The 10,924-nt window shown below is 44.2% G+C and overlaps 1 protein-coding gene and 1 pseudogene across 1 annotated transcript; one reads left to right on the top strand and one right to left on the bottom strand.

The window, feature by feature from the left end:
* Positions 1-1,839: 1,839 nt before the first annotated feature.
* LOC110206841 (large ribosomal subunit protein eL30 pseudogene) lies at positions 1,840-4,036 on the bottom strand (annotated as a pseudogene).
* A 920-nt stretch (positions 4,037-4,956) lies between these two features.
* On the top strand, positions 4,957-5,779 carry PSMB11 (proteasome subunit beta 11). The gene has a single exon (XM_020963132.1). It carries the CDS (start codon positions 4,994-4,996, stop codon positions 5,777-5,779), a length of 786 nt encoding a protein of 261 aa, XP_020818791.1. The 5' UTR covers positions 4,957-4,993.
* The last annotated feature ends 5,145 nt before the right edge of the window (positions 5,780-10,924 follow it).

Below are 10,924 nucleotides of genomic sequence, written 5' to 3'. Positions count from 1 at the left end.
TGGGAGGAAAGATTGTTTTAAGTTTCCAATACAAATATGATTATTAAAAATGTGTGGAACAAGGCAATGAAATATGTCACAGAATCACAGAACTTAGATTTGGAAGGGGGTCTCAAGTATTTAAAGGGCTGTCATGTAGAAGAATTAAAATTGTTATGTTTGATCCTATGGGTCAATGGATGAAAGTAGCAAGGTAACAAATTTAGGCTTCATGTCAGGAAAAACTTCTAACAGAGCTATCCAGAAGTGGAACAAAATGCCTCAGAGAAGTGGTGAGAGAGACTGTATGACCACTTCTCCAGTATGTTATAGTGAGCATTCCTTTTGGATATGGATTGGGCTAGATGGCTCATGAGATCCCCTTCCAAATCTAAATTCTGTGATTCTGTGGCATATTTCATTGCCTTGTTCCACATATTTTAACTCAGTTGGGAGGCCAGATAAAACCAGAAAGTGAACATGTATTTATAATGATGTAGTCACTTCTGGGTATAGCATGTAAATCCCTGGAATTCCAACTAGCATCAGCACCATCCTTTCCATGACAGCCACTGGGGATGAAAAAACCTTAACCCTCCTTTGTCCCACCTTTCCAAACATACACCTTTAACCTTTTCAGACACTACATGTGTTGAATTCTCAAACCTGAAATCTAGCAACCTTCTTTAAGCTCTCCTATCAAACTGAAAAGAAGGAATATATTTTCCCCCACACTTGGATCATACAGGAATTGCAGGATTCATCTAATCAATCAAATATTTTTCCAGTGCCTACTATTCTCCCTCACTTCTTTATTTCTATAAGTAGTGGCATTATTCTTCCAGTTTTCCAGATAAGAAATCTGGCAATCAACTTTGGCTCCTCCCTCTTAACCATGTCCTGTCAATTCTTCTTTCACACAGTCTCTCAATTCCATGTTTCCATTTTGTTTCTTCTTCTTCAGGGAGTAAGCTTCCTATTCCTCATTCTTAGATTGTAGCATACCTTCTACCTGGTCTCCCTGCCTCTAGTCTCTATCCTCTTCTAATTCATTTTATAGCTTGACACTAAATTAATTCTTAATAATAATAATAGCTAATATTTATATAGTGCTTACTATGTGCCAGGCACTGTGCTTTACAATTATTATTTCATTTGATCCTCACAATGACCTTGAGAGGTAGGTGCTATTATTTTTTTCTCATTTTTAAAAAAATATAAATTTATTTATTTTTAGTTTTCAACATTTACTTCCACAAGATTTTGAATTCCAAATTTTTACCCCATCTTGCCCCTCCCCCCACCCCAAGATGGCATGCATTCTGAATACCCCTTCCCCTAGTCTGCCCTCCCTTCTATCTCTCCACCCCCTTCTCTTATCCCCTTCCCCTTCTATTTTCCTGTAGGGCAGGATAGATCTCTGTACCTCATTTCCTGTATTTCTTATTTCCCAGTTGCATGTGGAAATATTTTATAGGTGCTATTATTATTATCTCCATTTTACAATTGAGAAAATTGAGGCAGGCAGAGATTAAGTGACTTGTCCAGGGTCACACAGCTAGTAAGAATCTGAGGTCAGATTTGAACTCAGATCTACCTGATTCCAGTCCCAGTGCTCATCAGCTGTCTCTTAAGTGTGACTTTGACTCTATCAAAAAAAAAACCATCTAGTGGCTTTCCATTGTCGGTAGAATAAAATCCGTAACCTGGCTTTCATGGGCTTTCATAACATACTCCTGGTTCCATTGTGTTCCATTTAACATAATCCTGGTTCCATCTATGCTCCCATAGCTCTTTGTATGTTCTTTCTTTTTTTTAAACAAGTTTTGGCCAGTTTATTAAGAAATACTTTTGTACAGTTTATTTTTCACTGGTTTGTTCAGGCATGCTTCTAATGATATCAGAATCACCTGGATCAATGATAGCCAGTGTACATACTCTGTAGTACTTCCCACACGCTGTACCCAATTCAATGTTATTGCCACTGTAGTGATGGACGCCAGTTTTGCCTAACATAGCGTAATATTCAATCTCTGATTTCTTCAAGGCTGGGTAGTTGTTGGCTAAGATGACCAATTTGGCTTTGCCTTGTCTGATCATTTCCAGGGTCTGAGCCTAGCATATATTTGCCACTTTTCATGACCAGCTGGAGCCTGGAGTTGATGGACTTCATAACTTTTTCGTCTCCTTTTCAGCCACCACCTTCCTGCCCACGGTGGGGGAGGACCCTCAGCCAGAGACCTGCCGCCAAGATGGCCGAGAAGCGAGAAAGGAAGGAGCTCCCACAATGCTGTTTGTATGTTCTTTATTTCTGAAATGTCATCCCAATCCCCTCCATCCCCCCCCCATAAAAATCTTACTCATCCTTTTAAGTTCTAGCTCAAATGCCACCTCTACTATGAATTCTCCCGATTCTACTTCCCTTTCTGTTCTGTTGTACCTTCCCCCCTATCCCATACCTTATCAGCAATGATCACCGCACAGATTTTCAGCTAGGGGGCCAGGGAAGTCTTCATGTACAGGGTAGCATTTGAGCTGAGCTTTGAATGATAAGGAAGGGAAGGGAAGGGAAAGGTAGGGATAGGTAGAGTTTGGAATGATGGCATTCCATGGTGTAGGCAAAGGCAAACACTTATTCAGTGAACAATAGCAATTGGTCTTCACCTCTCATGAATTATTTTGTATAATAGCTATTTGCATGTGTTTCGTGTTCCTGTACTAGATTAGGAGGTCCACAAGGTCAGGGATCCTGTCTGCTTTCATCTGTGGGCTCTCCTACTGCCAAATAGTACTCTGTGCATGGTAGTCACTTAATTTTTTGTTGAAATTATACCATTTTATGGCACTAATAATATGCTGTCTCATATTACAGATATATATTTGTCCATGTGTTATCTCCTCTACTAGACTATAAGTTCTTTTAGGGCAGGGACCTGTCTTGTGAAACTTTACATCCCCCATGTCTTACACATAGTGGATGCTCAACACATACCGATTGAATAAATGAGAAGAGGTTGTTGTAGGGATATGAAGAAGTATAAGATTTTGTTCCTCCCCTCAGGAAGCTTACAGTTTGATTGTGGAGACAAGATATAGGACCTGTCAAAAGCTCGAATATTCCAAGCAATATATAGGGAGTGTGAAATGAATGTTACAGACAACGGCTACAGGAGAGTCGAGGTGGGAAGAGGTTGTAACAGGATAGTCAGAGAAGGCTCAGAAAGGAGGTGGGATCTATGTTGGGCTTTGAGTGAAGATTCAGATAATCAGGGAGGAGAAAGGAGGGTATTCCAGATATGGTGAGGAAGAAATGGTGGTTGATGGTGCTACGAATAGATAAACAAAGGCAGGAATATACACATGTTGAGGAAAGACAATGAATAGGCCCATCTGTCTACAGCAGAAAGGCTTTGTAAGGGAGAAATGGGAATTACAAAGAAGCAAGTTGTGGCCAGATTATAGCAGGCCTTAAATATAGTGGGCTAAGATATCTGGGTTTTATGTTGTAGGCAATGAGGACCCACTGAAAGTTTTTAAGCAGAAGAATAATATGAAAATATCAAAGGTTTTGGAAGATTAATCTGGCTGTAGGGTTCAGGACCAGTTAAAGAGACTGGGGGCTGGGAGACCGGTGAACTCACCAGACCTGTAATTGTCCAGGTGAGAGGTGATAAGGAAAAGGGAAAGAGGCAGTGGGAATGGAAAGGAAGACATCTAATCAAGAGGCTCTGTAATGAGAGAATGAACAGAACCAGCCACAGAAAGAGAAGCTTGTCCTGTACTTTGAGGCACAATTCTGGGTTCTTTAGGCCTCCCAGAGTAGGGGGATGGGCTAAAAGATCTTGAGAGAAACCTTGTGATATCGTTTTGCGCCAGCAGAACTGTAAGAGGAGGCAGTGTACCTCTCTGTGACCAAATGACTTCTCCCCCTTCCCAAGGGTCTGTGAAACCCCTCAGGATTCCAAAAGGACTACTGCTCGGCATGACCTGGGTTAGCACATGATACTAAGAGGGATCCCTGCACAGACCTCTTAGCTTTACCCCATTCTATGGCCATAGACGACAAGCCTAGGCCTGATTAGCTGTCTTGGAAATGAATGCTATTTGTCACAAATGAGAGAGTGTGGCTGGATTAGTGCAAATCTTTCCCCACTGTTGGAAGAACAACTCGAAGCATACTTCCTACTGATGGTCAGTGTTATGGGGTTTTTTGTTTTGTTTGTGTTTTTTTAAGTGGGAAGGATGGGCTGTGGCACATTAATGCTAGGGCAGCGAGGGGCAGTTGCAAATTACAATTTCTTGTCAGACTTACCTCTAGTGAAGGCTGCCTTGTGTGGAAGGGATTTGAATTTTTTTTTTCCTTTTACTCTATTCTTCCTCCCCTTTTCTGTGAACTCGGCTAAGTCTGCAGGAAGGAAGGAAGGACAGGAAGATGGGGAGAAGAGAATAATAACAAAACTGACATTTATACGATGCTTTAAGGTTTGCAAAGTGTTTCACATGCATTATTCCCCTTGAATAGGGCTATGAGATAGCTATTCCAGGTATCATGATCCTCATTTTATCGATACCAAGTAAGAAGGGAAGAAAAGAAAGCAAGAAGGCAGGTAGGTCACTCCTACCTTTCTCTGCTATTATCCCAGCTCTGCTTCCTTATCCTACTCCAAGAAATCCCCTACTCCTCCATGCTTTCCAGGGGATACATGAAGTATGACGAAGAGGTGATTCCATGGGTCGCTCTCAGGCACAACCTGGGTGGTAGTGGATGAAGCTTTCCTACTAATGACAGCATACTCCCAGCCATGGGACTCCTCCTGCTATGCCTGATCCTCTTTCAGTAGAACCTTTTAGGGGGAGGGGTAGAAGAAGAGGAGCGTCAGTTGTCAATACTCTCTAACTCTGGCTGCAGTCCAGCTTCTCAGTAGCGTACCTTATCTTCCCCTGGTCCTGCCTTACCTCACCACAGTCCATATAACCCTGCTCAATTCCTTCTAGTCTCCACTTGCTTCCTAAGATGGCTCTGGAGAATGTGTGCAATTGGCAGGCCCCTGAAGCCCTGAGCCCTCACCTGCCTGGGGCTGGGGACTGGACCATCCCCAGGGGCTATGACCCTCCTGTCTTTCTGCAGACACAGGGTCCAGAACTGGCACATGGCACTACTACGTTAGCCTTCCGATTCCGCCATGGGGTCATTGCTGCAGCTGACACCCGATCTTCCTGTGGCTCCTATGTGGCATGCCCTGCTTCCCAGAAGGTCATCCCTGTCCACCGGCACCTTTTGGGCACAACTTCAGGCACCTCAGCTGACTGTGTCACCTGGTACCGAATACTGAAACGGGAACTGCGCCTTCGGGCTCTCAGGGAGGGCCAGCTGCCCACTGTGGCAGGGGCTGCCAAACTCCTCTCTACTATGCTGTACCGTTACCGGGGCTTGGGGTTGTGTGTGGCCACAGCCCTGTGTGGTTGGGACCGGGCTGGCCCTGCCCTCTTTTATGTCTACAGTGATGGGACCCTTCTGGCCGGTGATGTCTTCTCCGTGGGCTCTGGCTCACCCTATGCCTATGGTGTGCTGGACCGTGGCTACCACTATGACATGACTGTCGAAGAGGCTTATACTCTGGCTCGCCAAGCTGTGGCCCATGCTACCCACAGGGATGCCTATTCAGGTGGCTCTGTGGACCTATACCACGTGAAGGAGAGTGGCTGGGAGCGAGTTTCTCGAGAAGATGCCTGTATGCTGTACATCAGACTGCAGGAGACTGGGGAACAAGGGGAAGAGACCACCCCTACATCCCCCTGAGCCTTCTCTTCCTTTCCCCCATTTCTACTTGGAACTCAGTGAACCAACAAGACAAAGGACATGCCACTGTGGTCCACGAAGAGATTCCAGAGCCAGAGGAGGAGACTCTTGGAGGCAGAAGAGACTGAGAGATTCTGGGAGAAGTGGAAGCCATATATTGAAAGCATGCTGACAAGGTGGCCAGGTGAATGAAGCCGTCCAGGGACCAAATCATGTGACTCCATCTACCCCAGATCTCCCTCTCCATTTACTGGAAGCCTCCATCCACCGCTGCCTTCCAGACCAGTTGACTTCTCTTGTTGTCCTCTGATTGATCCTGATAGATCCCTCAAGCCTTCTCCCCTGCTCTGAATTTTCCCCCTAAGAATGTAAACTGGGTTCCCTGGATTCACTTTCCTCTCACCCTTTTCCCTTCTTTGCTCTCCTACACGTGCTTTCCCCATGCCTTTCTACCTTTTTGTTTTCTCCATTGAGACTTCTGTTCCTTCCTGCCGTTAGCTGTTTCTCTCCTCTGCTTTCTCCCTTTCTTTGTTTCCCTTTAATTCTGTGGGTGGAACTACTTTTGGCACCCTCCCGTTGTTCCCTCCATCCCCATCCAATACTGCCCTCAGCTCTTCCCAGCCTGTTTCTTATACTGGGACACTGGGGATGCTAGAGTCTGACCTCTATGCAGGGGTTAATTAATTTCTGAGACAATGCTTCCAGCTCCACATTTCTATAGTTGTCAGAGAATAAGGAATCTCCTAACAGGGAGGGAAACAAATTCCTGGGCTGGGCTGCAGAGGGGTTCAAAAAATCAATTGTACAAGTATAGTTCAAGTAGGGAGGAATTATGGCTAAGACAATGATTCCTGTGAACAAGATCTGGGGGTCAGAATTTAGTGGACAGAAAGTTCGAGATGTGTTAGCCATCAAAAAAGCTGATTCAATCTTAAGCTACAATAAGAGAGGAAAATAATTCAGAAATACCTTCTTGGTCATACCACACTTGAAGCACTTCCTTCTGTTCTGGTAACTACATGTTTTTAAAAATATATTTTTATCGATAATTTTTGTTTTTACATCACCTACATTTATCATTATATTCCCTTCAGAGATCTGTCCCTTATAACAAATAATAAGAGGAAAAACAAAACAGCTCAGTGCAAATAACTGATATGTTGAAAAAAATTTGACCTGAGCTACAGTGTTCAATACCTGTAGTTTCCCTACTTTTGCAAGGAATGCTTACTATTGTCAAGTTAAGAGTTCATCCAGAAGCATGGACCAAGAAGTCTGTGAGACTAGAGAAGATGTCACAGAAGATAAACAGAGGCAAAACTAGAAGACAACGTTAGGTTGCAGAGAGGCAGATTTAGGCTTAGCGTAAGAGAAAACTTCTCTAACAACGTGGAAGTCCAAGAGTAGATTCCCCAACACTGGATGTCTTCAATCAGAATGTTCAGAGCTAAAAGGAACATCTTAGACATTATCTCATCTAACTTCCTCTTTTTACAGATAAGGAAACTGAGGCCCAGAGAGATGAAACAACTTGCCCCAAAACATGGAGACAGCATCTGGTAGAGCCATTATTCAAATATAGAGCTCTTTTCATGTGCCCCACTGTATCTCAGCTCTTGTCAGGGATGTTGCAGAGATGAGAACAGACAGATGGTCTAGATGACCTCTGAAATCCTTCCTCCTCTGATTCTGGGACCTTGCTCTGGCTAAGTTTATAACTAGCTTCCCATCAATTCTTGTTTCTGGCAAAGATTCTTCAACTCTTCTCCTTCTTCCTCCTGGAACATCTAACTGCCATGCTGGCCTTCTTTTCTTATGGGTGAGTTTTTCATGGGACTTCCCTTTGGGAGAGGGGAGGGGCCCAGGTAGACCAATCTTTACACCCCTTTTACTGTGCTGCTCATTTTCTGAGAACACCAGGCCTCAAAGGTGAGTACCTTTACCCACCTCCTACCCCCTTTTTGAACTCTCTTCTGTCTATTGTCTTCCACTATTAGTATGTAAGGGTGTTATAAACGCTTGTTACCTACATACTATCTTCTCTACCCTCTTTTTCTCCCCTCAACTGCTTTTCCGGAGGACAACCACCTGCCTTTGGGAATCAAGAGTCTAAAGGGTTTTATAACCCTTTGTTCCCAGAACCATAGTTTTCCAATGTACTCCCAGTTAATGTCATATGTTTGTGGGGTTAGGTGAAAGAAATGATGGGGGAAAGGGGGGAAGAGAGACAGAAAGACATGGGAAGCAAAGCAGTGAGGAGAAGTGGCAGAGGAGGTTGTGGGGATGGCTAGAACCCTTCAGAGTGAGTCTGGGCTGTGGACTAGAAGTGGAGGGGTAAACTGGAGAGGAAAATGGATGGCCAGTTGCTTTCAATCTTTCATTTTGAATATAGTTCCATTCTCCCATAGCACACCTGCACCACTCAGGGGATGCTCTGGGAACCATAAAGAAAGGAAAGGACTGATTTCAGGGGGAGAAGGGGGTGAGGTAGGGAAGGAGAACTTCCCAACGTCTCATGTTCAAGTTATATATATGTATGGCTCTGTATATGTATGGAAGGGAGGTATTATCTGTAATCAGTGATGATACACAGGTGAAGCAGATCAGCAATTAGTACCAGGTGCCCTGAGTAATTAGCAACCCATGTTGTTTTTATTGAGAGAAGCAAAAAAGGGCCACTTGGTCCTAGGGTTTAAATGTTTAATGCATAGTAGGGTCTGTACCTGTGTTCACATATTTGCGGGGGCCTGTTTGCAAACTAATAATAGCTCACGTTCATATAGCCCTTTAAGTTTTACAAAGGTTTACATGGGGAAGAGGGTGTCTTTACCAGTGTTAGCTTATATACATATAAAGATTTAGACACAAAAATGGCAACACAGATGGAGAGACACATGACACACGCATAGCCCCCACAGAGACAGCCATGAAGATTGTCTTTAAGAGATTTTCCATGCTATCTCTTCCTCTTGCTCTAGAAGGGGGAGGAGGTGGGGTCAAAGGTCCCCTTCTTTGGCTTTCCTTGACTCCTCAGTTCTTTAGACTCTCCTGGAGAACTGGGGTAAAGGAAAAAGGACAGGGAAGGAGGAATTCCATGGAGTAAGTAGCCAAGGGGGTCTCTTAGCTGATAGGGGGCCAATGCCTCAGAACTATCTTCCCTAGATCCTGGGGGGGGGATGGGATGGAAGGAGAAAGAGTGCAATCATTCATCATGTATGGGGAGAGTCATTTTGATCCTCTTTGAGTGCCAAGGACAAGCAATAGGGTGAGACTAGATTACCTCTAAAATCCATTTCACATGTAAGGTTCTATAAGCAAACCCAGATTGAGTGGGAGAGGGCATGGGAATGAGCCCCTTTCTTTCCTCCTTTAATCTCTCTTCTATTGCTTCTTACCTCTCTTCTTAGGACTATAGATTTGGGGCCGGAAGGGACCTCATCTGGTCCAGCTCTCTCATTCTGAAGCCCAGAGGAGTTAGATGCCTTGCCCAAAGGTCACACAGGCAGCAAGGAGCAGATAGAGAATTTTGATGGGGTGCTCAGGCTGCAGCCCTAAGATCATGTCTCTGGAAGCCTCCCAATTTCTCAATAAGCCCCTGTACTGTGAGAAAAATCTCTCTTGTTGCAGAACACAGTCTCTTATGAGAACATTCAGAGGGGTGCCTGGCCCAAGGAGTTTTGTGCCTAGCTGGCCCAAGGACTCTCTTGTCATCAGATCCCCAAGGTCTATGTCTTTAACAACTCCTTCAATGTCTGGTATACTCCCTACACTTTCCCATCTATAGCTCTCAAAGACACCTGGATCCCTAGATTACCTAATTAGCATCCCTGGCATTCTTTTCCCATGACCCTTTTCCATATAAGCCCCAGCACCATCGTAATTCTCTTGAAGGTTCCATAAGGACCCTTGCCCGCTTTTGCTAAAGTGTTACAATAAACTTTTTGCCACTTGACTAAGAAAAGGCTTGAGTGTGTGAATTCATTCCAGGCAACTGTGCCTTGATTCTCAGGCTCCCAGCACCCCCAGACCTCATCAATTTGATCCCAGGTCCTCTGCCTTCAGAATAAGGCAGTGCACCATTGCTTCTCCTCCTACTCCTCTATTTTCTGCTATCTTCCCTTATCCTTTTCTCTCTACCCCATCCCTTCATTCCTCTCTTTTTAGCTCCCTCTTTCCCTTTTTTCTTCCCCTTTCTTTCCGATTGATAAGTTATTTATCACTCCAATGACCGGTTCTAAGGGTGATGAAGGTCTTGTCCACATATTATTTCCAGAATCCTTCCTGGCCTTATTATTAGTAAAGTGAAGGATTATGGGAACATTGGAGAGGAGGGAATGAAGTTGGGGAAGGGCAGGTATCTGTACTGCTGTTCCCATTCTCCCTGTCCTGGTTCTACAGTGGTTCCAGTGACTAGAATCAGATGTCAAGGACGGTCTGTGATGGATCAGGGTGGAGGAAGCTAAAGTACAGGACCCAACCCTCCTTACCTATCCTCTATACATGCCCCCTGCTGGAAGAAGAGAGCAACGTTCACAGGGAAGCTTAATGGATCCCCACATTTTGTATTTCTCAGCCAAATTACCCTTGACCACCCTTTTCTTAATTGGGGAAGGGACTGATTGATCATCCCTTCCTTTTGCCAGACCAGGAATATGCACTATTATATATTTTGTATCATATATTGCATATCTTCTTATTTCCAATTACCCCCAATTCTGATTCTGCCACTTACTGGATGAGTAACCTTGGACAAGATCATTTAACCTCTTTGAACTCAGTTTTCTCATCTGTAAAATGGAGATAATAATGTTTGCCCTACCTAAATTTACAGGGTTGTTATGAGGAAAATTTTATAAACCTGAACAGTGATAAATAAATGTGAGTTATTTTTTATTCTACCAGCAGTGCATTGCTGAATTTCTCCTCTTTCCTAGTGGTTTCTCTTTTAGTTTCCTCTCATTTTACCTCCTCCTTGCCTTGACTGCTCTCCACTTCCTCTTCCCCTCCACCCCTCTTCAAAATATGAATCTCCCCAGATGCAATCTGAGGTCGATGGAATAGTACTGGTAACCAAACTCAGTTTCCCTTTTCTCCCCTACACAGAGAGAGCCCCTAGGGGAGTCACCCCCAGTCTGGTAATGAGGG

Source organism: Phascolarctos cinereus, unplaced genomic scaffold (assembly GCF_003287225.1).
Source record: "Phascolarctos cinereus isolate Bilbo 61053 unplaced genomic scaffold, phaCin_HiC Scaffold_3;HRSCAF=262, whole genome shotgun sequence".
Taxonomy (NCBI): Eukaryota; Metazoa; Chordata; class Mammalia; order Diprotodontia; family Phascolarctidae; genus Phascolarctos; species Phascolarctos cinereus.
This window is presented reverse-complemented; position numbering and strand designations above follow the sequence as displayed.